Source organism: Oryctolagus cuniculus, chromosome 18 (genome assembly GCF_051225735.1).
Source record: "Oryctolagus cuniculus isolate XC-2025 breed Fujian yellow rabbit chromosome 18, ASM5122573v1, whole genome shotgun sequence".
In the NCBI taxonomy this organism is placed as follows: Eukaryota; Metazoa; Chordata; class Mammalia; order Lagomorpha; family Leporidae; genus Oryctolagus; species Oryctolagus cuniculus.
This window is the reverse complement of record NC_142884.1, coordinates 16,743,104-16,768,293: the sequence shown is the minus strand read 5'-3', so window position 1 is coordinate 16,768,293 and position 25,190 is coordinate 16,743,104. Positions and strand designations below refer to the sequence as shown.

General features: G+C 58.3%; 1 protein-coding gene across 4 annotated transcripts; it reads left to right on the top strand.

Moving 5' to 3' along the window:
• Window positions 1-1,073: 1,073 nt before the first annotated feature.
• Window positions 1,074-24,955, top strand: SUPT5H (SPT5 homolog, DSIF elongation factor subunit). 4 transcript variants are annotated; one of them, XM_002711449.6, is made up of 30 exons: window positions 1,074-1,201; window positions 1,452-1,535; window positions 6,669-6,831; window positions 8,626-8,691; window positions 9,220-9,231; window positions 9,647-9,716; window positions 9,828-9,896; window positions 9,983-10,048; window positions 10,315-10,345; window positions 10,592-10,660; window positions 13,557-13,808; window positions 14,712-14,801; window positions 14,896-14,966; window positions 17,035-17,140; window positions 17,361-17,454; window positions 17,546-17,682; window positions 18,740-18,895; window positions 18,995-19,141; window positions 19,450-19,596; window positions 19,681-19,806; window positions 20,654-20,738; window positions 21,059-21,169; window positions 21,253-21,355; window positions 21,439-21,566; window positions 21,653-21,758; window positions 22,066-22,224; window positions 22,323-22,491; window positions 22,605-22,808; window positions 24,438-24,533; window positions 24,613-24,955. In XM_002711449.6, the coding sequence occupies exons 2-30, from the start codon at window positions 1,461-1,463 to the stop codon at window positions 24,754-24,756; spliced, it is 3,252 nt and encodes a 1,083-aa protein (XP_002711495.1). In that variant the 5' UTR covers window positions 1,074-1,201; window positions 1,452-1,460; the 3' UTR covers window positions 24,757-24,955. The 4 variants fall into 4 exon arrangements, with proteins under 4 accessions (XP_002711495.1, XP_002711496.1, XP_008255362.1 ...); XM_008257140.5 differs by having other exon boundaries at window positions 1,078-1,195; XM_002711450.6 differs by lacking the exon at window positions 9,220-9,231.
• Window positions 24,956-25,190: the final 235 nt, after the last annotated feature.

Below are 25,190 nucleotides of genomic sequence, written 5' to 3'. Positions count from 1 at the left end.
CAGTGGAGGGCTGTCAGCTTCTCCCCCTCTCCTCTCAAGAATTCTGACGTCCAGCGGAGCGAGACAAGAATGACCGCCTGTCCTTAGGAACATTCCACCGGGGGCAGCGAGTGGGGGTGTGTGTGTGCCTCTTTCTTGTGCCCAGAGTAAGTCAAGAGTCTTTTCACATGTGGAGCCCTATTTTTAAAAGCTGCTATTTAAAGGAGCCAAGTTTACGGAAGGGCAGCGTCTTTCCACAACGTGCCCGGCCCTCCCCGGCTGTCTTTAGCTCTGGTCAGGGAGAGTGAGCTTCATGGAGAGACAGCTCCCTCCACACTCAGGCCCCGGCACCCCACGCCCCACGCCGGCTTCCGGGGTGGACATCGCGGAGAGACAGCTCCCTTTGCATTAGGGCCCGGCACCCCACGCCGGCTCCCGGGGTGGACATCAGGGAGAGACAGCTCCCTCCGCACTCGGGCCCCGGCACCCCACGCCCCGCGGCGGCTCCGGGGTGGACATCACGGAGAGACACTGCTCCTCATTCGACCCCATCACCCCACGCCCCGCGGCGGCTCCGGGGTGGACATCGCGCCGCTCCACACAGAGGCCACGGCCTGCGTGAGCAATGTCGGCCGTGCGTCTGAGTCGCGTCCGGTGTTTCACGTTTCTTCCTTTTCCTGTCATCTTTGCCAGCCGGCTGACATAAACTCAGGTTTCAATGAGTCTGGGGGCGCTGCAAAGCAAACGGGAGCTCTAGGGTCACTCGGCCCGGGGCAGCCGTCTCGGCTCTGCCGCCTCTCGCTCAGTTCAATTTTCTGAGCGGAGTGTGCCCCTCCCCTAAAGGAGGTCTGGGAGATGAAACAGATTTCTTCGCTAATTCATTATTTTCTAATTCCATGGTTCCCCCTGGCTTGGCACTAAGTGTCTGCACTAACGAAAAGCTGCTCAGTAAATTCAGGCGCAAATTCCACGACGGAAGAGCCCCGGTTCCCCCGGGGAAAAGAACCTGGCTCCGCTTTGACCTTCTCAAGATGTCGGCTCTGCGAGCGCCGGCGTTGCCACTCTCAAGATGGCCACCAGGAAGTGCGTCGCCCGGGGCCGGAAATCTCGCGTTAGGCGAGGCCGACGGGTAGATTCTCGCGAGAGGGCTCGTCAGTCTCCAGCAGGCGTCGTGCGAACAGCAGCTGGCACCGAAGGCGGAGGTGGAACCGGAGCGGTGAGGGTCTGTGCAGAGGTGGCAGGCCCGGGGGCTGCTGGGGCCAGGAAGTGTGGAGACCGGGTTCTGCGACTCGGGGCGGAGTTAGCAGGCGGCGTAGGGGTGGAGGCTCGCCCACTGGGGTCCGCGATTGCCAGATGGAGGCTGCCGGAAGTGCGCCCAGGGAGACTCTCCCAGGGAGCCGGCGGGGAAACTGAGGCTTAGGGTGGCGCCCTGGATTGTGGCTTGCGCTGAGGCCGCCGTCTCTTCCCTGCAGTAGCAGAAGATGTCGGACAGCGAGGACAGCAACTTCTCCGAGGAGGAAGACAGCGAGCGCAGCAGTGACGGCGAGGAGGCCGAGGTCTGTGCGCCTGGGGACCGGGACCGGCCCCGCAGGAGGGCCCCTGTGGAGGCCCCCGGGAACCGCCAGCCTTTGGGGAGAGAGAGAGAGAGAAGCCAGCAAGTCGGAGTCAGGCAGACAGGCTCTGGGGGCCGCCCGGGGGGCCTGGGCTGCGGCAGGTACTGGGAGATAAGGCGGACGTGTGTACAGGCCCCGGGGAATGTGTGTAGTTAGCACTCGCTCTAGTTTACAGAAAGCTGCTATCACAGGAATCGTGGTGCCCACTGTGTGCCAGGCGTACCTCTTTGCCCTTGGGCTACACCAGTAACCGAAACACTTTACCGATCTCTTGCCCCTGCGAATGTAAATAAACGTGAACACTAAACAAGAAGTAAGGGATAGAGCATCCCTCGTCTGAAAATCGAAAACTCGAAAAGGCCCCCAAAGCCACGACTTTTTGAGTGGAAAGTTCCATACTTGACCTCATGTAATGGGTCGCAGTCAAAATGTAAGTGGGCTGAGAATACCGTAGAAAATTACCTTCAGACTCAGTGTATAGGTGTCTAAACCCAAGTGAGCTTCATGTACAGACTTGGGTCCTATCCCCATGACATCTCATGCATGTGCAAATGTTTCCCAAACCAAAACACCTCTGTTCCCAAGCATTTTGGACAGGGGACACTCAACCTGAGTGAGCTAGAGGGTCCCCAGAGAAGGAGAGTGGGGTGTCCTGGGTGGATTTGGAATGGGATGATCAGGGCAAGTCCGACGGGGTGGCGTTCCAGCAGAGATTGGCTGGAGGTGAGGCAGTGAGTCATGTGGGTACTTGGAAGAGGAGTGTTCCACTCGGGGAGACCAGAAAGGGCAAAGTTGGGAGCGGTAAGGAGCCAGGAGCCCAGCGTGGCGGGACAGGGTGGGAGCCGCAGAGAACAGGAGCCAGATCGCACAGCTTCTGATGGCCGTGCTGACGAGGGGTCCGTAGCTGAGTGACCGAAGCCTGGGCAAAGCAGAGATGTGAGCTTGAGTTCTGAAAGGCTCACTCTGGCTTTGGGTCTTTTGAAGGCCTCTGTTCTGGAACCAAAAACAGACATTTCCTGGGACATTTTTTTTAAGGTTTATTTTATTTATTTGAAAGGCAGAGTTATAGAGAGAGTAGGAGAGAAGGACGTCTTCCACCCACTGGTTCACTCCCCAGATGGCTGCAGTGGCCGGATCTCGGCCCGGCTGAAACCGTGATCCTGCAGCACCATGCTGGTCGCCCACGTGGGGGCAGGGCCCCAAGCACTTGGGCCATCTTCGCCGCTTTCTCAGGCACATAGCAGGATGGAAGTGGAGCAGCCAGGACTGGCGCCCGTATGGGTTGCCTGGGTCGCAGGTTCACCTGCCGAACCACAATGCTGCCCCCTTAAGGCATTTCTATTTTGAAGTATTTTATTCTCCGTTTGGTTTCTGTCTGATTCATTTGTTGATACATAACTGTTTGAGCATCTGTTACCAAGTTCCAGTTCCCAGGTGTCAAGGACAGAGTGAAGAGGGGCAAATCCTTGCTTTTGTGGAGGTCATGCTCAGTAGGCAAGGGTTATGAACCATTCAAGAGTGGGGATGGGACAGATTTCTTCCGTTAGGCTGTGGTCTTGCTGTGGTCTGGGTTATGAACATGTGGGACACAGTGGGCTAGTTGCTGTCATGTGTAGATGTCTTGTTCGATGCACAGAAACGTAAAACATTTATTTTCTAAGTTAGTTGCTGGGACTCAGCTGGGGGATTTCACATAAAAATTAAGATTGTGAGGCAGCAGGGTAAGCCACCTCATGGGGCACCCGCATCCCGTATCAGAGTGCCAGTTCACCAGCTGCTCTGCTTCCGCTCCAGCTCCTGCTCACGCGTTCTGGGAGGCACAACACGATTGCTCAACCGCTTGGGCCCCTGGCACCCGTGTGAGACCTGGGTGGAGTCAGTTAAGAAAGGGGATGATGTCGCGTGCCTATGTCTTGGCCAGCACCAGGTTGACAAGAAAGCTGTGGTTTCCATTTGAGTGGCCTACATATTTGTGTGCCTTTTTTTTTTTTTTTTTTTAAGTCAGAGTTATAGGGAGGGAAGGAGAGAGGGGCAGATCTTCAGTCTGCTGGTTCACGCCCCAGATGGCTGCAACAGCCAGGGTTGGGCTAGGCTGAAGCCAGGAGCCAGGAGCTTCTTCCAGATGTGCCATGTAGGTGCAGGGCCCCAAGCACTTGGGCCATCTTCCGCTGCTTTTTCCAAGCCATTAGCAGAGAGCAGGATTGGAAGTGGAGCAGCTGGGACCTGAACCAGTGCCCACGTGGGATGCTGGCACTGCAGATGCAGCTTTACGCCCTGTACCGCAGTGGCGGCCCGTGTTGCCTTCTCGCCCTCTGTGGGCCTTTGATCATCAGGGTTTGTGCCCCTTGGTCCTTGGCTTCCAGGGGGAGCGTTGGAGGAATCAGGCTGCCACGATGGGAGGGAGTGGGGCAACGGGAGGATGACAGGAAGGCTTAGCTCCAAGCTGTAGCACTGGCTTCTTGGGCTCTGACTCATGGCTTCAGAACACTTTGCGGGGTGGGTAAAGCCTGGCAGTAATGACCCCAGGTTCTCTTTCCAGCTGGGATGTTCTGGTTTGCACCGTGCCGAGTCTCGCTTCCCCAGTACCACAGCAGGCTCTTGAGTCACCTTCTGTCTCATCCGCTGTCACCCGGGGAGGCAGGCGAGCAGTGCACCCTACTGCCAGATGGGGCAAAGGGGCTTCTCAGATGACCACATGTTGGCACGGCCCGGGAGGGTGGGAGTGGCGATGAGCTGTTGGGGTTGGTGTCGTGTGGGGATCACGGCCTCGCCCACAGGTTTCTCGGTGCCAGGGCAGAGATGGCTTTGGTGGAAGTCGGCTGCTGTGAGGGATCTTGAGGTGACGCCAGGGCAGGGGTGGGAGCGCTCTGCTCACGGATGTGCCAGGGTCGGGAAGCAGCCTCTTCTGGGAGCTGCAGCGGGGATGGGACAGATTTCTTCCGTTAGGCTATGGTCTTGCTGGGGTCTGGGTTATGAACATGTGGGACACAGTGGGCTAGTTGCCGTCATGTGTTAGACATTTCTGAAATCTTTGGTGTCCAGCCCCAGGCTGGCTGATGCTGAGAGACCCAGTGGGTGCCTGAGATACCTTAGGCTTTGCTGTCCAGGAACCCACGGTGGTCAGTGCTGTGCTGTGGGGAGTCCAGAGGGTTGCAAGCTCAGACGATTTACCTGACGGGGTAGGGTGGTAGGGAGGACTGCCTGGAGGAGAGTTTTTTTTTTTTTTAATTTATTTAGTAGAGACGCAGAGAGAGAGAAATCTTTCATCCGCTGGTTCACTCCCCCAAATGGCCGCAATGGCCAGAACTAGGCTCATCAGAAGCCAGGAGCCTGGATCTTCTGTATCCCACGCAGGTGCAGGGGCCCAAGGACTTGGGCCATCTTCTACTGCTTTCCCAGGCTATAGCAGGGAGCTGGGTTGGAAGTGGAGCAGCCGGGACCCGAACTGGTGCCCGTGTAGGATACAGGTGTTGCAGGCAGCAGCTTTACTCCCCACAACACAGCGCTGGCCCCTGCAATGGCCTTTTAAACAGAGGACCAGCATGGTTGATGGCCAGGCTGAGCGAGCACAGACAAGTAGTTCAATGTAGCTGAGACCTCATGCTTGGGAAACTGAGGGGTGGGAGAGGCGGGGAGGCAGTGGGTGGAGTGGGATGCCCACCCAGGCTGGCTGAGAAGCAGTGACGAGGACCAAGTGGTCAGAGTTTGCCAAGCGTGTAGGATGCCTCCAGGTCAGGGGTGACGAGAGGTGCCTTTAGGCAAAATAAGGAGAAGACATTAGCAACACCGAATTATTTAGTGAGAAAGGTCATTTCATTTGCAGTCGTGTGTCCGGTCTGTTGTTTGGATGTAGGGGAACATTTCCTTGTGGTGCTGTTGTGTCTTGAACCCCTGTCTGAAAATGTCTGAAAGTTGCTACTTGGTGTTTATCTGGGAGAGCGGGCCTTAGGCTTGGGGCCTGCAGCAGGCAGCAGTGTCTTGCTGGGACTTAATAACATTGTTTTGTGTCTGTCATTGTGGTTACTGTCTGCCTATGACGAGGTAGATGGCTGGTGCTGTCGAAGTGATCATGGAAGGATTGGTGAGGTTGGTGAGTTAAAGATCAAAGTGCAGGAAACGCTGTTTGGTGTGGACACACAGAGCAGAGGCCAGAGGTCCAGGGAAGAGACTGGGGCAGGGGTCCGGCTGTCAGGGCAGCGTCCTGGCCGAGGCCTGGGGTGTGGGGGTGGAGGAGTAGGGACGGCTGGAGAGGTGATGCTCACGACACAAAGGACAAGGGTTTGGCGCCTGACAGGAGCTAGCAGAGGCCAAGCGTGGGTGTGTGGGAGGCCAGTGTGGGACACAGCGGGTGTGAAGGGCTCTGGGCACATCTGGGGAGCCAGAGAGGAGGCTGTTGGTACACGGGGGTCTCAGCTGCTGGAGAAAAGTGGAGGACTAGAGGCAGACAGGGATGTCTGCAGAGACAGGAACTGAGGTCACAGAAGGCAGATGGCCCTGGCAGAGTGGGCCCTGGACAGAGCCGTGGGGACTCAAGTCAGCCTGTGAGGGGTGGGCAGAGGGAGAGAGACGGGGAAAGCCAGGGGAGTGCTCGCGGCGCAGCAGGAGCCAGGAGGGGCCTGTCCACAGGGAGCGTGCTGTCAGCAGGGCCGGAGCCGGCCTCCTGTGGGTAGGGACTCCGGACGGCCGTGGAATTAGCCCTGGGTGGCCAGTGACCTCGGTGAGCAGTGTGGGGTGGACACAGAGCTGCAGGAGTCATTGCATGGCAGTGTCTGCCCCTTCAGGCGAGGGGGTGGTGAGATGGCCCAGGGCAGGTGCAGAGCGGACAGGTAGGCCACGGGCGTAGCTGACGGAGCTGCAGGACCTGAAGGCCAGTGGAGGACGAGGAAGGAGGTGAAGTGGAGGAGCGTCCGGGGCAGCTCCCGGGTACTGGCTGTGCGTCGGGTGGGGGACAGCCATGCTGCCACTGAGCCAAGGGGTATGGTTGGCCAGGCAGGCTGGAGGTCAGATTTAGGAGCCTGGTGTATGGACTGTGAAGCAGTAGAACCGAGGTGCCCCATCCTCGCCTGACCCCTACAGGTAGAGGAAGAGCGGCGGAGCGCAGCAGGCAGTGAGAAGGAAGAGGAGCCTGAGGAAGAAGAGGAGGAGGAGGAGGAGGAGTACGATGAGGAGGAGGAGGAGGAAGACGATGACCGGCCCCCCAAGAAACCTCGCCACGGAGGCTTCATCCTGGATGAGGCTGGTGCGTAGCATGGGGCCGGGCAGGTGCCGAGCACAGGCCGCCTTCCGCTTTCAGTTCTGTGTCTTGAGTGTGCTATTTTGAAGAACGTTTCCTTTCGGTAGCAGGCTAACGTGTCCGCCCCCGTGCGGTGCAGTGTAGCCTCACTGCTTAGTGAGAACCACGCCTGTTCTCCTCACTCCTGCCCGCCACTGGCTCATGTTGAAGCAAATCCCGAATACATAATTTTCCTCAAAATATTTTTGTATGTATTCCTGAAAGGTATACACTTAAAACACCCGTGTTGTGCAGTGGGTGCCTAGGTTTGGTCCTTGGCTCCAGCTCCTGATTCCAGTTTCCCAACTGCGCAGACCCTGTAAGGCAGTCGTAATGGCTCAGTAATTGAGTTCCCACTGCGCATCCCCAGCTCCTGGCACCGCCTGGCCCAGCCCCTGCCATCACAGGCATTTGGGGGGATAAATAGGGATGGGAGTTCTCTGTGTCTATCTCTATCTCTCAAATAAGTGAAAAAAAATTTTTTTAAGCACACACTCACAGTACCCTTATGATCCCTTAGAAGAACTGACCATAACTTGTTCTTGTCCTTGGGGTCGGCAGCAGGACAGTGGAGGCCACCCCGTCTGGGTGCCTGCTGGCCTGGCTCTTGCTGTGTTCTTCGCACGGCCCTGGGCAAGTTGCTGGAGGTCTCTCTGAGCCTCTTTCCGCCTCTGTTCAAGAGGAACAAACAGTTCTCCCTACTTTACCATGGGCATTTTGAAGACTTGGGGGACCACATAGTGAGGAGGGGGAAATGTGCAGCCACATGAGATCTGTGAGATCATTTGGTCTGGTTCTGCCAAGGCAACCACAATAAATTTCTAGCAGGCTAATTTCTAAGTTGATAATTTTGTATGGCCTGTAAACAATGTCATAAATATCCAGGTAGCCCTTGGCAGAAGAAAGGTGCTGTAGCTACAGCACCGGCCCCATTAAACGTGTTTTTAAAAATATTTTTGATATCCATGGCCTCGTACTGGCCCCTGAGAAGGCTGCATTAGCCTCTGCTCCTGCTAATGACACACGAGAGTGCTTATTTTCCCACGTCCGAGGAAAGGGAGGTGACAGAACACCATTGTCCCTTTTCTTGGGACCTTTTTACCTGAAAGAGAATGGATTTTTTTCTCCTGAGGAGCACAGGGATAGGAGACACTGGGAGTCGTTGGGTCTCAGAAAGCTTTAGCCCTTTTCTCAAAGGCTGAGGGCCAGGGTGTTGTGCTTAGAGGCACGGTCTTAGCAAACGTGCCCAGGTCAAGCGGGTGACGCAGGTGTGGGCCATGAGGGCCATCCCTGTGCTGATGGGGGGGGGGGTTGGCGTGTACTGCCCATGTGGGTAACTACATGACAGTGTCCATTAGCATTTAACACACAGGGACCCTTCCAGCCCGACTCCTTTTTGGGAACTCACCTCACAGTTAAAATGTACAGATGCATAGACGTGAGAACAGCGACTCCCTCAGCCCACAGTTAAACCGTACAGGTGCACAGAGACGTGAGAACAGGGTCTTGGCTCACACCTAAACGGTACAGGTGCACAGAGGCGTGAGCGTAGGGGTACGCGATGCAGCCTGTTGCGGTTGTGAAGGTTTGACTGCAGTGTCCCTTGATGACAAGGACCTGGTTAAGTGTGCTGTAGGGGTGGGGGGAGGGTGTCGTGTTGGCCTGTGCTGCTGTGGAAGAACCCCGAGGCCGTGCTTGGGAACTGTGGTCACAGTGCTCGGCCCTGACGGCCTCGCTGAACACTTGGCCTTTCTGTTTCAGATGTGGACGATGAATATGAAGACGAGGACCAGTGGGAGGATGGAGCAGAGGACATCCTCGAGAAAGGTGTGGGCCCTGCCACTGCAAGACCACGGGGGAGGGCGTGGCCGACAGGGTCTTCTGAGCCCGAGCCCACCCCAGCCCCACCCTCCTCACCTGCTTCTTTCTGTCCTGGCCAGAGAGACCAGCTCCCTCCCCTTTTGCTTTAGGCCCATGAGTGGGGGGCGGGGGCTTCAGGGTGTGGCAGTTGCTTGCAGAGGACTCTGGGACCCTAGGGCCCCAGTGAATCCCTCTGCTAGATTGGAGGGTGGGTGGGTTCTGTCCCAAGATACCCCCCACTTGCTGGGCCAGCGCCCCCTTCCCTGTGAGTTTCCGTTCTGTGCGCCTCATACATTTCGGCTTCTCCCCAACCACCTGGTGTCTGGCCTTTACTTTTGATTTTCAACCTTCTGTGTTCCCCCTTTCCCTCCCCCCAACACATTGGTTGATTTTGCTGCTATAATTTGGCTCATACTTTGTCTGCCCTCGCCCACCACCACCACCACCACTACCACCACCACCACCACCACCTCTTCCTCCTCTTCCTCCAAGTAGAAGAGATTGAAGGTAAGAATTTGCAAAGGGTGACTCCCCGACCCTCCTCCCATATCCTGACATTTCCTCCTTCCTGCACCCCGCCCTCATCCCCAACTTGTCTGGGCCTGGGGGCTCTGACTCATGCAGGGTCCAGAGCCAGGGAGTTCTGGGCCAGGTCTCCAGCAGTTGCTGGCCTGGGAGAATGTGTGTGCAACCCGGTGCTTATGGGGGCGGGATGGAGTTCAGGCCTGCTGAGACAGTGGGGAGCTGCTGGGCCCCACCAGCCCCCACATCTCACTGATGAGAAGCAGGTGCCCAGTAGGGTAGCGTGTGGGGTGGGGGTTGGGGGTCTTCCTGACTCTGGTTCCTCAGCCCCGCCCACTTTCTCTAGGCTTCTGCTCCCCACCCGCCCTTACTTCACCCCTTCTGCCCGTCTTTTTTTCAGCCTCCAATATTGATAACGTTGTCCTGGATGAAGACCGTTCTGGGGCCCGCCGCCTGCAGAACCTCTGGAGGTGAGAGGGAAGGGGGAGATGGGCAGGAATGGCTTCCAGGGGGCGATTCGGAGGCAGGTCAGCCCATCCCTCACCCTTCCACTCATGCGTGCTTTCCCTGTTGTGTGCTAGGGACCAGCGAGAGGAAGAGCTGGGCGAGTATTACATGAAGAAGTATGCCAAGTCGTCTGTAGGAGAGACGTAAGGACCTGGCCGGCAGGGGCAGGGGACAGGTGGTCCCTGAGTGGGAAGGGGCAGGGTCTGACAGCTCCACACCCATTCCCCAGAGTCTACGGAGGATCTGACGAGCTCTCGGATGACATCACTCAGCAGCAGCTGCTCCCGGGCGTCAAGTAAGGCGGTTGGGGCGGGGCTGAGGTGGGGACCTTCTGTGGGGTGGTGGTACCCACGGGGTCCCCCTGAAGTGAGTCAAGGCAGAGTTACACAGACACAGGTTTGGGGGGCAGGTGGGCTCTTTCTTTCCTGCTTATGGCTGGGAGAGTGGGGGAGAGGAGAGCCAGGGGCCCTGGGTGTGGAGAGAGGAAGGTGGGCGTGGGGATTCAGGTGTTTCTCGGTGGGGAGCTTGTTCACTAAAGGGCTGCTTCTTCTCTGTGCCCAGGGATCCCAATCTGTGGACTGTCAAATGCAAGGTGTGTGCTCTGACCTGGGGCTCCCGGGGGCCGGGAGAATGGGGAGGACTGTCCACGTCTGTCCTGGGGCTCCTTGGCTCACAGTGTGCGCTGCCCCCACTGCCGCCCACCCTGCGCTTCTTGCTGTCTGCCCCTTACTCTGTCTCTGCATCTCACCCTGCTTCATCTTCTGGCCTGCTGTCTCTGCCCCTCTCCTGCGTCCTGCCGGCCAGCTCGTCAGCCCTCTCAGATGTGCTTCTCTTCCAGATTGGGGAGGAACGGGCCACAGCCATTTCCTTGATGCGCAAGTTCATTGCCTACCAGTTCACGGACACGGTAAGTCAGACGCAGGCAGCTTAGGGGTGGTAGACAGGGCGGAACCCAGGGGGAAGAAAATGACAGGCTTCCAGGGCTTCCCCTGGGCTGAGCCGAGTTGCCTGCTGAATGAGCTGCCCCGGCTGGAACGAGCCCGCTCCCAGGCTGCAGGGCTTGCGTGTGCCCTGCTGGAGGTGTGGTCGTCGCCTGCGTTCCCAGCAGGGTCTCTCGGCCCCAGCAGCCCTCTGCTGGCTTCCTGTGGGGGAGCAAGTTCTGCCTGTTCCCCAGCACTGTCGGCAGTGGCACCTCTGACAGCCGAGGAAGAAGTTGTAGTGTGGGCCGTGTGGCTGAGCGTGGCAGGGAGCGTTCCTCCTCTCTCTCCCATAGCCGTCTCACGATGCTCAGGCCCGCTTCAGTGCTGGCGCCTGCACCGGGAGATATTAGGGTGCGTGGTGACGTGCCACAGCTGGTCCCTGCTCCGTCTTCAGGGCACACCACAGCACACACGGTGTGAGGTAACGCTGCAGTGTGCCGGGCAGCAGTGCTGTTTAAAGGCCCTGATCTCTGGTTAGACTGCCGAGTTAGAGTCCTGCCCCTGCCCTTCCTGGCTGTGTGGCCTGGTGTGGCCGCGTCCCGTCTTGGGCGCTGCTTGCCCTTCAGCTGCTCAGGACCAAATGGCCTTGAACATGTCCAGCGCTTAGCCAGATCTTGTCCCGCAGCTTGTCCTCAATAAACTCGCTGTTGTCAAAGGTATGATTGGAGGTTTTGGAACCAGGGCAAACCTGATGAAGGGTGTCTTCAGAGTTCGTGAAGCCAGTTCCGCGAGCGGGCGGGGGGTGGGGGACAGGTGGCCCGCTGCAGGATTTCAGCCGTGTCCACACACCTGTGTGTGTCCTGGGGGAAACTCTAGGCTCCCATTTGAGTTCAGCGTTGATGATTGCTTTTGTTGTTAGTGATCGGTGTGGTGGTCTGTGTACTTGTGTATTGTCGAAGCCCAGGTCTCCATGCCTGGGAGAGCCTGGTTTTCCACAAGTAACAACTGCTGGTTCCTGGATCTTTCTGGAGCATCTTCCATGGGTGTTGACAGATAAAGTCCTCCTTTCTGCCTCCCTCTCCCCAGCCCTTTATTTTTTTAAGGATTTATTTATTTATTTGAAAGGCAGAGTTACAGATTGGCAGAGGCAGAGAGAGAGGCAGAGAGAGAGAGAGAGAGGTCTTCCATCAGCTGGTTCACTCCCCAAATGGGCGCAGTGGCTGGAGCTGCACCAGTCCGAAGCCAGGAGCCAGGAGCTTCTTTCGGGTCTCCCACACATGGGAACAGGGGTCCAAGCTTCTGAGCCATCTTTTACTGCTTTCCCAGGCCATAGCAGGGGCTGGATCAGAAGTGGAGCAGCCGGGACTCGAACCAGTTCCCATATGGGATGCCAGCACTGTAGGTGGCAGTTTTACCCACTACGCCACAGTGCTGGCCCCAAGGCTAGGGTAATTAATTGGCTAGATCATGGTTGTGATTGCTTTAAATCACCTCTGTTGGGCATTTCCATTTTTCATCATCACAATCAATGCTGAAAACCTAATTGCTTTTTTAAAAATTAAGAAATAGGGGCTGGCACTGTGGCACAGTGGGTTAAAGTCCTGGCCTGAAGCGCCGGCAATCCAGCTCTTCAATTCAGCTCTCTGCTATGGCGTGGGAAAGCAGTAGAAGATGGCCCAAGTGCTTGGGCCCCTGCACCCATGTGGGAAACATGGTAGAAGTTCCCGGCTCCTGACGTTGTGGCCCTTTGGGGAGTGAACCAGCAGATGGAAGACCTCTCTCTCTCTCTGTCTCTACCTCTCTGTAACTCTTTCAAATAAATAAAATAAATCTTTAAAAAAATAAAATTAAGAAATAATTCACATAAAATTTATTCTTTTTAAGACTTATTTATTTATTTTAAAGAGTTACAGAGAGAGAGAGGGAGAGACAAAGAGATTCTCCATCTGCGAGTTCACTCCCCAGATGGCCACAATGGCCAAGCTGGAGCCAGGAGCTTCATTCTGGTATCCCACATGGGTGGCAGGGGCCCCAAACACTTGGGCCATCTTCTGCTGCTTTTCCCAGGCCATTAGCAGGGAGCTCGATTGGAAGTGTAACAGCCGGGGCTCAAACCCAGACCCATATGGGATGCCAGCATCGCAGGCGGCTTAACCCACCAGCTGCAGTGCAGGCCCCAGGGTTTACCTTCTTCATGGCTTGTCCTTTGCCTCTCACACCAACGTTTGTCTTACAAGTATGTTGTCTGCCTGATAGAATCACTCCAGCTCCCTTTGGTTCTAGTTGCCTTTTTTTTTTTTTTAAAGAATTATTTATTTATCTGAAGGAGTTACAGAGAAGCAGAGAAAGAGAGAAGTCTTCCATCCACTGGTTCACTCCCTCAAATGGCTGCAACAGCTAGAGCTGGGCCAATCTGAAGCCAGGAGCCTGGAGCTTCTTCTGGGTCCCCCATGCGGGTGCAGGGAGCTGGATTGGAAATGTAACAGCCAGTACTTGAACCGGCACCCATCTGGGATGCCAGGACTGCAGACAGTGCTTTGTCCACAACACCACAGCGCTGGCCCTGTCTAGTTGTCTGTTTTCTACATGCAGTGTATGTCGGATGTCTCCCTCTGTTAACACATGCAGGGTCATCTCCTTGGTCTTTTTTTTTACTGCTGTCTTGTATTTCATGGTTGGTTCAGTCATAATTTAACTAGTACTTCTTTTGGGCCATATTACAAATTCCCCATCCTGTTTATTTGCTACTGAATTGACCTGCGGTGAATGTCCTTGTGTTTGTGTCACGGTGGGCCCCGCGTGCGCCCTGGAAGGGGTGCCGCGTGGCAGGCACTAGTGTCGTCAGCAGCTGTGTCTCTGCTTCTTCCCCGCCGGCCCCTGCAGCCCCTGCAGATTAAGTCGGTGGTGGCTCCAGAGCACGTGAAGGGCTACATCTACGTGGAGGCCTACAAGCAGACCCACGTGAAGCAGGCCATCGAGGGGGTGGGCAACCTGCGGCTGGGCTACTGGAACCAGCAGATGGTGCCCATCAAGGAGATGACGGACGTGCTCAAAGTGGTGAAGGAGGTGGCCAACCTGAAGCCCAAGTCCTGGGTCCGCCTCAAGCGGGGCATCTACAAGGATGACATCGCTCAGGTGCGGGCGCGGGCCCCTCCCCCGTCCTGCCGGCCCCGCCTTTCCTTTTGTCCTATCCTCTTCCCTCCCCCGGGCAGAGCAAACCCCACTTGGATTAGGTGAAGCAGAGCCTGGGTTTAGTGGGGAGCACACAGGAGATGGAAGGCAGCCTGCTGCGCTGAGTGAGGGGAGTTCGTGGGGAGGGCGCAGCACGTGAGACGGGGCCCTCCTTGACTGAGGGTGAGGGAGGGCGGGAACATCCAGGCCGTGCAGCCGTGGCGGCTCTGCTTCGACTGGGGTAGCACTGGAAAGTGAAACCAGTGACGTCATTTTCATGGGATCACTCTAGCGGCTGTGTGGAGACCGCACCTCTGTTCCATACGGGGCAAGGGGTGATCTGGCAGTGTCTGTAACCTCCCACAGTGCACAGGACAAAGAACGACCTGGCCCAAGAGGTCAACAGTGCTGAGGCTTGGAAACCCTGGAGTAGACTGGAGGGGGCCATGGGCAGGAGGAGGGAGACCAGAGAGATGGCTGCCACCTTGGCCGGGTGGCACCACGTCCTGCTGGTGGAGGAGCGGGGAGGAGCTGGGACGAGTTGATACGGAGCTGAGGGGTTTGACGGCAGATTGGGTACGGGTGTCGGAGAAAGTCAAGAGTGACTCGGGGCTGCGTGTCTGAGCAGAGGATGGAGTGGGAGGTGACCGGGGAGGCAGCAGCTGTGCTGGTCCTGGGCCTGAGGCACCTTTCAGACGTCCACACGAGACGTCACGCAGGCGGTGTGCACTGAGTTCAGAGCTGGAGGGAGACGGGCTGGAGAGGGACGATTTCCTCCCATCATGCCTTGTCCCTCTCCGTCGGCATCTTCTTGCCCTCCCTGGGCCGAGGGTCGGGCTCCTGCTGAGTGTGCTCTGTCCTCTGCAGGTGGATTACGTGGAGCCCAGCCAAAACACCATCTCCCTGAAGATGATCCCCCGCATCGACTACGACCGCATCAAGGCCCGCATGAGCTTGGTACTGGTGCTGCGCCGCCTGGGGGTGGGTCCTGGTGACCGCCACTGGGGCCGCCCTCCTCACCTCTCAAGGCCGTGCCCCTTTTCCTCCACAGAAAGACTGGTTTGCCAAAAGGAAGAAGTTCAAACGGCCTCCGCAGAGGCTGTTTGATGCAGAGAAGATCAGGTGCGAGTCCTTGGGGCTCTGGGCTGGGGTCGCAGGGCCTGTGTCGCCGAGGGTGGGGGGCCGCTGCAGGTTCGGTGGATGCGTGGCCAGCTCTGCATTGCTGTGCCTCGGTCTCCTCTGTCGTCAGGGTGGACAGTGACGCCCTTGCCTCCTTGGAGCCCTGGGTGTGTGTGCCAGGGCAGCACTTGGCGCTTGTAGGCAGGATGGTCCGTGGGCTCCAGTGTGAAATGGGACTTGGCTCTCTGGCTCGGTGGTCTCTCCCCCAGGTCCCCTCACGCCCCTTAGCCTCGGGCTTATTCTTGCTCACACTCCCTGGCTGGGTGGAAGTTGGAGCAGAGCAGGATTTCAGCATGCACAGCCAGCTGTGGGCTCTTGGCAGCAGGGCCAGAGAGGAGGAGAAGTGACGGGGTACCAGGACCCACTCCCTCTGGCCCTGTCTGGAAGCAGCTGTGCCTGTGTCAGCCGGACAGGCCCCCCCCCCCTTTTTTTTTTAAATTTATTTGACAGGTAGAGTTATAGACAGTAAGAGAGAGACAGAGAGAAAGGTCTTCCTTCCATTGGTTCACTCCCCAAATGGCCACCGTGGCCGGCGCTGCACCGATCCAAAGCCAGGAGCCAGGTGCTTCCTCCTGGTCTCCCATGCGGGTACAGGGGCCCAAGCATTTGGGCCATCCTCCACTGCCTTCCCGGGCCACAGCAGAGAGCTGGACTGGAAGAGGAGCAGCCGGGACTAGAGCCGGCACCCATACGGGATGCCGGCACTGCAGGTGGATGATTAACCAAGTGAGCCACGGCTACCCCTCGTCTCCCTTTTGACTTGACAAAGGCTAGCTGTGGAACGCACCCACACCCTGCAGTATACTGGTGCTGGATCTCCACACCATCAGTCTCCTCTTGGCTGTCCCGCCCTTCCTGGGTGGGGACCTGCAAGCCATAGTGGCCCTCCTCGCCCCCAGGAGCCTGACTGGCAGGGCCCCCATATGCTCTTCACCCAGACTGCCACTGTGGGAAGGTGACTGTACCTTCCATGGGATCACGGGATCCCCCACTCACAGCAGGGAACAGGCACTGTCAAGTGCTCTGCACCTGCCAGGAGGGCCCAGGGCATAGATGGACCAGGGGCACAGACCAGGGGCATAGATGGACCAGGGGCACAGACATATCGGGGCACAGACGGACCAGGGCAGCGACAGACCTGCAATGGGCTCTCAGTCCTCAGGCTCACTGGTTGGCGACCTTGGCCATGTGCCTGCTCCTCTCCAGGAAGTGAGAAGTGGGTCACAGGGTTTGGGGTGGAGTCACTGGGGTCATGAACGTGCTTATTAACTGTCATGGTCTGATGCCCCTCCGCTGTTCACTGGTGCTTACTGAGCACCTGTTGGGTGCACTGTTCTTGGTGGAATAGATCTCTCCTGTCACAGCCTTACCCTCCTGGAGCCGGCATGCTCATCAGAGACTGAGTAGACAGTGGTTCGTCACGCGGCAATAAGTGCTGTGGTGTGAGAGGAAGCAGGGCACGGAGGGCGGGCATGTGGCTCAGCAGTGACGGCGATGCTCGGGATGCCTGCGTCCCATGCCAGCACCCTTAAGCTGAAGTCCCTGCTCTTCATCCAGCTTCCTGCTCTGTGCACCCTGGGAGGCAGCAGGTGGTGGCTTTAGTGCTTGGGTCCCTGCCTCCCACGTGAGAGACACAGAGGGACTTCCAGGCTCCTGGCTTTGACCTGGCCTAGCTCTGTTTTGCAGGCATTTGGGGAGTGAACCAGTGGATGAAAGATACCTCTTTCTCGTTCTGTCACTCTGCCTTTCAAGTAAACGAAAATAAATACATAAAACATAGACAACACAGAAGGGCACAGTGGAGTGTGGGGGTGGAGCTGTGTACCCCTCTGGAGCTGGGCCTAGGGTTTGTGGGAAGTCTCTGCTGAGGGAGTGTGCAGGGATGGGGTGCATGGGGCTCCTGGGGTCCCCTTCCCCCTTTGTCTTCTGAGGGGACCAAGGTACAGCAAGGTTCTCTCCCTGACTCTGACCCCTCTCCCTGTCTAATCTTCTCATTCCCACAAAATTCCAGGTCCCTTGGGGGCGACGTTGCCTCCGATGGTGACTTCCTCATCTTCGAGGGGAACCGCTACAGCCGGAAGGGCTTCCTGTTCAAGAGCTTTGCCATGTCCGCTGTGGTGAGGGCTCCAGGAGGGGCAGCGCTCAGGGCAGGGGGGGGGCCGGGAAGGTCCAGCTCGCGCTCCTCTTGCAGACCATGTCCCGGGCAGTGTGCTGTCCAGGTCTGTGCTTGATGTTGCTTGGGTCAGGAGTGATCCAGGGGTGATGCCCGGCAGCTGGGTGCTGGCACTGACCTCGGTCCCTTCCTCCCCACGCCCTTGCTTGCCCCTGGGCGCTCAGATCACAGAGGGTGTGAAGCCCACACTCTCTGAGCTGGAGAAGTTTGAGGACCAGCCGGAGGGCATCGACCTGGAGGTGGTGACTGAGAGCACAGGTATCTGGTCCCCGTCCGTGGCTCAGGCCCAGAGGGAGTGGACGGCCCGGCGGGGGCAGCCCCCACCTCAGCCTTCTGGCTGCCCCCGCAGGGAAGGAGCGAGAGCACAACTTACAGCCTGGGGACAACGTGGAGGTGTGTGAGGGGGAGCTCATCAACCTGCAGGGCAAGATCCTCAGCGTGGACGGCAACAAGGTCACCATCATGCCCAAGCACGAGGACCTCAAGGTGGGTCCCGGGTCCCTCTGCTCGCTCAGCCGAGAGGCAGGGACTGGAGTCCCGGGCAGGGACGTCTGTCAGTGTTGTAGGGCACATCCAGACCTTTCTAGCACTTTCCAGTGCCTTCAAGTGTTTGGTGAGGTCGTAACATGTGCACTTGGGTGGGGTCAGTGCAGACCTGCTTTTGTGATTGGGATGAAATAATGGTTAGTTTCTGTGGTCCTGGCCTGTGGCTTCTGGTCTCCGGGGAACTGCTGGACTGTTTGTATGTGGAGGCCTGGCTGTGTACATGGGGTGTGTGTGCTGTGTTTCTCTCCTGGGGCGCAAGGGAAGGACTGTGTGTGTCCTGCCTGCATGTGGCCATTTGAAGGAGGATGTGTGGTTTAAGGGGTGGGTCAGCAGGTGTTAATGGCTCAGCTGGTTAAGCCGCCACTTGGGATGGCCACATTGTGTATCAGAGTAGCTCGTCTGCTTCTGATCCCGCTTCCTGCTGATGCACCTGGGAGGCAGCATTTGATGGCTCAAATGCTTGGCCCCTGCCACCCACATGGGAGACCTAGACGGAGTTCCTGGGCTCTTGGCTTTAGTCTGGCCCAGCCCCAACTGTTGGGGCATTAGGGAGTGAGCCAGTGGGTAGAAGTTCTCTCTCTGTTGCTCTGTGAACAAAAAGAAATAAACATTATTTTAAAGTCAATCTTTTTAAAAAGAAGTATAAAAAGTAGGGTATCTGGGAATGTATCAGGTTGAGTATGTGACAAATCAGATTGCTCTGAGCGGGTATGTACGTGTTGGGGTGATGTGGGTTGTGTCGGTTGTTGGGTGGGCTGTCTGGTGTGTCATGTGTTTGAGGGTCAGCCGTCTCTGGGGGACACATCGTGTGTCTCGTCTTTCTTTGTGGGTAAAGGTGTGTGTGGGGGCCTCTGTGTTGGTCTGAGAGCTCTCCAGGTGGCCTCAGGGAGCAGGTTTGAGCCGGTCTCCCGAGTAAATGAGTGGCTTCTGAGGATGGGGGGGGTGGGTGGGTGTGGTGCCGCCCCCTACCTGAGTGTCCCTGCACCCATTTCCCCAGGACATGCTGGAGTTCCCGGCCCAGGAACTCCGGAAATACTTCAAGATGGGGGACCACGTGAAGGTGATCGCTGGCCGCTTTGAGGGCGACACAGGCCTCATTGTGCGGGTGGAAGAGAACTTCGTCATCCTCTTTTCCGACCTCACCATGCACGAGGTGGGTGCACGGGAGGCCTGGTTGGGGCACGTGCCTAGAGGAGACCCGGGTAGACCAGAAAACCAGACCCTGCTCACACCTTCACCCTCTCCCCCACAGCTGAAGGTGCTGCCCCGGGATCTGCAGCTCTGCTCAGAGACTGCGTCAGGTGTGGATGTTGGGGGCCAGCACGAATGGGGTGAGATGGTGCAGCTGGACCCCCAGACTGTGGGCGTCATCGTGCGGCTGGAGCGGGAGACCTTCCAGGTGTGTGCCCAGTGCTCTGCGGTGGGAGCTTCCTTTCCCTTGAGCCCCTTGTCCTGGGGGTAGGGGCGGGTGGTGGCCGAGCACAGTGGCTACGAACCCAGCGCCCTCTGAGTTGCAGGCCTGGCCCTGTCACTTGTGGCTTTGTGACAGTGAGCAGGTGGCAGGTATTTCTTTGCCTCAGTTTCACTCTTGGACGATGGGGATAATAGCAGCATCTGTGTTCATTCCATGAGAAGGTCTGAGGTTGTGTACTCCCTGCGTGTCCCATCTCTCCCTCGCTCCCTGCCACCCTCCATGTCCCTCCGTAGGTGCTGAACATGTACGGGAAGGTGGTGACCGTCAGGCATCAAGCTGTGACCCGGAAGAAGGACAACCGCTTTGCTGAGTCCCTGGACTCAGAGCAGAACAACATCCACGTGAAAGACATCGTCAAGGTCATCGATGGCCCCCACTCAGTGAGTGCAGACCCTGCCCTTGAGCCCACTGGGAAGTCGGGGGCAAGGCGGGGCAGGCAGGAGAGTGACCCTTCTGCCTCCTAGGGCCGCGAGGGCGAGATTCGCTATATCTTCCACATCTTCGCCTTCCTGCATTGCAAGAAGTTGGTGGAGAATGGAGGCATGTTTGTCTGCAAGACCCGGCACCTGGTGCTGGCCGGGGGCTCGAAGGTGAGGCTGGTGTGGTGACCCCGTCTGTGGCGGCCTGGCTCAGCTCTCCAGCCTCCTCTGGCTCTAGGTGGGAGGAGATTGGATTGTGGGGGATTAGGAGAGAGCAGGTGGCAGTGGCAGGTCCTTGGCGAGTGTGGGATTCTGAGCGGCTCCCCCGCTCACTCCGTCGTTCAGTTTTATTTTTTGAACCCCTGTTGGGTGCCAGACATGAGATAGAGCAAGACCCAACCTGGCCTTCCTGGAGCCGAGCAGAAGGAGAGCGTACGTGTCCTGTGGGGTGCTGGCAAGGCCGCGAGGGGATTTCAGACGGGGAGAGATGGAGAAAGGAGGGGCTGCTCCGAGAGGAGGGGAAGGAAGGCCTCCCCGCAGGTGCGGCCTTTGCGCAGAGACTGAAGGAAGGTGTGGAGGGCAGTGGACAGCTTGGGGAACAGCACGTGCCGAGGTCCTGGATGGGACTTGCAGAAAAGTGTACAGACCGGGCGTCGGCAGGGAAGTCAGGCCTGGGGTCTCAGTAGCTGGGCCCAGAAGGTGGACTCCGGGGGCCCGCAGATGGGATGATGAACGTTCACGGCTTGCGGCTTTTGTGTCGCTAGGGACTTAATTCCTGACTTGTCACGTTTCAGTCCTGCTCCTTGGCCTGGGAGGCCGGGGGCTGTTGATTGACAGGCCCAGGGTGGCAGCGGGCCAGCCGTTCCCCTGAAGGAGGGAGGGATGGCTGCTGGGCAGGTGACGCAGGGACTGTCTCCACATGGAGGCGGTCGATGCGGTGTAGGGGCTGCGGCCTGTTGCCCAGGCCCTGCCACCCCCATCCCCTGCCTGTCAGGTTCACTCCTTGCCCCTCCCCTAGCCCCGAGATATGACCAACTTCACCGTGGGTGGCTTTGCCCCTATGAGCCCCCGGATCAGCAGCCCCATGCATCCCAGCGCTGGAGGTGAGAGGGGTCAGAAGCCAGGGATGTGTCGGGTGGTGGGGAGGGGCTGGAGGAGAGCCCATTCTCCCTGAGCACCTGCTCTGGGCCAGGCCCTGCCTGTAGGGCTCAGAGCTCGGGGGAAGACGAGCCCAACCCCACAGTGACAGCAGAGTGGTCAGGGCTGTGATGGGAAGGCCCAGGGGTTGGGGCAGAGGAGGCTCCCAACCCAACTAGGGGGGAGACAAGCAGGGGAAGAGGGTTTGCGGGTGCCCTGGCTGTGGGCCCAGCACGTGAAGGGGGTACGGCCCTGGGGGACTGGTGATGTTCTCCTCCCTCCGCAGGTCAGCGTGGTGACTTTGGTAGCCCAGGTGGCGGCATGAGCAGAGGCCGGGGCAGGAGAGACAATGAGCTCATCGGCCAGACTGTGCGCATCTCCCAGGGGCCCTACAAAGGTGACCTGTGAGACCGTGTGGAGGCCCGGGGAGGGCGCTGTGCACGAGCGCCCCACCTGGCCTGACCCCCCACCTCCCACCAGGCTACATCGGCGTGGTGAAGGATGCCACAGAATCCACGGCCCGCGTGGAGCTGCATTCCACCTGCCAGACCATCTCTGTGGACCGTCAGCGGCTTACCACAGTGTATGGGCCCAGCTGAGGGAGGGCCCTGGTGGTGTGGTGGGCATTGAGAGGGTCCTCCTCACCCCCTTGTTCTTTGTTCACAGTGGCTCACAGCGCCCTGGTGGCATGACCTCAACCTATGGGCGGACACCCATGTACGGCTCCCAGACGCCTATGTATGGCTCTGGCTCCCGCACACCCATGTACGGCTCTCAGACGCCGCTGCAGGATGGTGAGCCCTCCCAGGGGATGGGGGAGGGGTGGCTGGGAGAACTGGAGGCCGGGCGGAACTGATGGCCGTTGTCTCCCCAATTCCAGGCAGCCGTACCCCACATTATGGCTCACAGACACCCCTGCATGATGGCAGCCGCACTCCTGCCCAGAGTGGGGCCTGGGACCCCAATAACCCCAACACGCCATCACGGTGAGCCCTAGGGTTCCAGACACTGGGGGTGTGTGCTGGAGTATTGTTGGGGGAATTCTCTGCTCCCAAGCCCAGGCTGGTCCATGTGGAAGAGCAGGCATGGCTGGAGTTGGGCAAAACAGGCTGCTCCAGGCTGGGTTAGTGCTGGGCGTGACCTCGGGCGTGCAGCTCTCTCCCCTGCAGCAGTCGCGGCTGTGGCTGGGACACCTCTGGATGGGGCTCCTGCGAGGAGTCCGTCTGGGGCCCGGTGCGCTTTGCTGTTCCACATGCATCTGTCACATCGTTCTCAACACGTCTGGTCCAACAGGGCTGAGGAAGAATATGAATACGCCTTCGACGATGAGCCCACCCCATCCCCTCAGGCCTACGGGGGAACTCCCAATCCCCAAACACCTGGCTACCCAGACCCCTCATCACCGCAGGTCAACCCGCAGTACAACCCACAGACACCAGGGACCCCGGCCATGTGAGTCCACCTAGGCGTGCTCCTAGCCCAGATCGCTCCCCACTGCCATCACCTCCTTTGCCCTCCCTGCTTCAACAAATGCTCCCTTGTCTCTGTAGGTACAACACAGACCAGTTCTCCCCCTATGCTGCCCCCTCCCCACAAGGCTCCTACCAGCCCAGTCCCAGCCCCCAGAGCTACCACCAGGTGGCGCCAAGTCCAGCTGGCTACCAGAACACCCATTCTCCAGCCAGCTACCACCCGACTCCCTCACCCATGGCCTATCAGGTAGTGGGGCCTCGGCATGCCCTTGAGGGTGGTGGGCCCAGGTGGGCTTGGGCCTATGAGGATGGCCAAGCCAGATGACTGTTGCCATGACACCGTCTCCCTTTCTGCTGCAGGCTAGTCCCAGCCCAAGCCCTGTTGGTTACAGTCCAATGACACCTGGAGCCCCCTCCCCTGGTGGCTACAACCCCCACACACCAGGCTCAGGCATTGAGCAGAATTCCAGTGACTGGGTAACGACTGACATCCAGGTGAAAGTCCGCGACACCTACCTGGACACACAGGTGGTGGGGCAGACAGGTGTCATCCGCAGCGTCACGGTACGTGGGGCCCAGGGCGGTGGGCAGGCGGGAGCTCCTCCCCTTGCTGATCTTCCCCTGAAGTCTGTGGTGCTTTTTTTAAAATTGATTTGAGAGAGAGAGAACTCCTATACACTAGTTTATTCCCCATATGCACTCACTGTGGGGTTGGAGCCAGGAGCTGGGAACTCAATCCAGGTCTCCCATATGGGTGGCCAGGACTTGGCCATCACTCCTGTGTCCTGGGATGCCCACTGGCAGGAAGCTGGAGTCAGGAGCTTGAGTTGGGAGTCGGACGCTGGCACTCAACGTGTGGATTTCTGCCTGTTGTGCTCACGGCTGAAGCCCCATAGCCTAGAACAAAGCGTGGCTCACAGTGTGGCTTGTTTTGAGGGTCCTTTGAGAAATCAGTCCAGTAAAATGTACCAAGTGTCAGGCTTGTGCTCAGGGGCCTCTCCCACCAGCTCAGAGTTCCCGCCAGTCTCAGGGCCTTTGCACAGAAACTCTACTCTGTCTGCCTTTCACTTCCCTGCAGGCGCCTGTGTAATTCTTTATGTTGTGCACCTGCTGCTTAAGATGCACCGCCTTCTCTGCTGTGGTTCTTGGGTTAGAGAGCCCGTGTCTTACTCCTCAGGCACCCCACTTCCTGCCTAGGTGAGGACCAACACCTTGTTGGCCTCTAGTCAGTATTAATTAAACCAGTACCAGAGACCATAGTAGCTGTAGGCCTCCCCAACAGCCCTCGCTGTCCCCTGGGGAAGACGGCCCAGAGTGGGCAGAACTGGGGTAGGCAGCCCAGGGAAGGTTTCCTGGAGAAGATGGCCTCTGAGGCAGGACCTGGAGAGTGAACAGGAGTAAGGCAAGCAGAATGGCCAGGGAGGGGCTCGTGGTGCGCCACATAGTGGGAGTTGTGTGTGTGAGGGCCGGGAGCCGAGGCCAGGCCTCCACGTGTTGGGGTGAAGTGTGTATATTATAGCTGGACCATATCGGTCAACAGGAGGGTGAGTGATGAGGCTGAGAAGTGGTTGAGCCACCTCTGGCTCGAGGATCTTGGACTGTGCAGAGGACCCTGGGGAGCCATGGAAGACTAAGTAGGGAGATGGGATGAGATCTGTGGTCTGGAGTCCTTTATGTGTTGCTCTATCAGGAGTGTACTGGGTGGGCATGGTGGAATCAGGGGCTGGGAGTCCAGGAGGCTCCGCTGTTCCCAGGAGAGCCATGAAGAGGAGGGAGACAGGTGGAAGAGACCCCCAGGAGGCTGAGTGGACAGACCTCAAAGCTCAGGGTTGTCAGGGAAGTGACCACATGATGTCCAGAGGTCAGGTTAAGGACTGGGGACTGTGGGGCTGCCCCTGAAACCAGGGCCTAGGAAAAGGAGCACGTGGGGGAAGAAGCCGGCCAGAGCTGGGGCCGTGGGGCACGTGTCCGAGAAGCTGCCCCCTTCTGGCCTGAAACGGCTGCATCTGGTGCTTCCCCGCTGATCCGGGCACCCCCTACTGCTGCATAGACCCAGGCCCCGGAAGCTGGCCCAGCCTGGCCTTTGCTGCCGCCGAGTCATCTTGGGAAAGTGACTTGCGTGTTGCGAGTGAGCCTGAATGCGGGCTCAGTCCTGTGCTGGACAGGGCAGCTGAGCAGGCTGTGCCCCTGCAGGGAGGCATGTGCTCCGTGTACCTGAAGGACAGTGAGAAGGTGGTCAGCATCTCCAGCGAGCACCTGGAGCCCATCACCCCCACCAAGAACAACAAGGTGAGGCCGGGGGCCGAGGGGCGGGGGCCGAGGGTGGGGGTGGAGGACGCGGGGCCCTGACTCTGACTGCCTCCCGCAGGTGAAGGTGATCCTGGGAGAGGACCGGGAAGCCACGGGAGTGCTGCTGAGCATTGACGGTGAGGACGGCATCGTCCGCATGGACCTGGACGAGCAGCTCAAGATCCTCAACCTCCGCTTCCTGGGGAAGCTGCTGGAGGCCTGAGGCGTGCCTGGGGCCGAGGCGCAGGCAGAGTGGCCGGGCTGGCCGGCCTGGACTGCCTTGGTGTCCTCTCTGGGTCACCTCCCCCCCATGCTCCTAGGAATCAGAGTAGAGTCCGGAGGAGGGGCCCCACTTTCTTGTACCCCAGCCCCCGGCTTGCTTTTGAGTTACGATCTTTCAATAAAAAGCTGTTTGGTCAAAAGTGCTGAGCCTGGTCTTTTTTAAAATTTAATTTATTTATTTGAGGGGTAGATAACAGAGATCTTCCATCCACTGGTTCACTCCCCAAATGGCCACAACGGCTGGAACTGAGCTGATCAGGAGCCAGGAGCCTCCTGGGTCTCCCACGTGGGTGCAGGGGCCCAAGGACTTGGGCCATCTTCTGCTGCTTTCCCAGGCCATAGCAGGGAGCTGGGTTGGAAGTGGAGCAGCCGGGA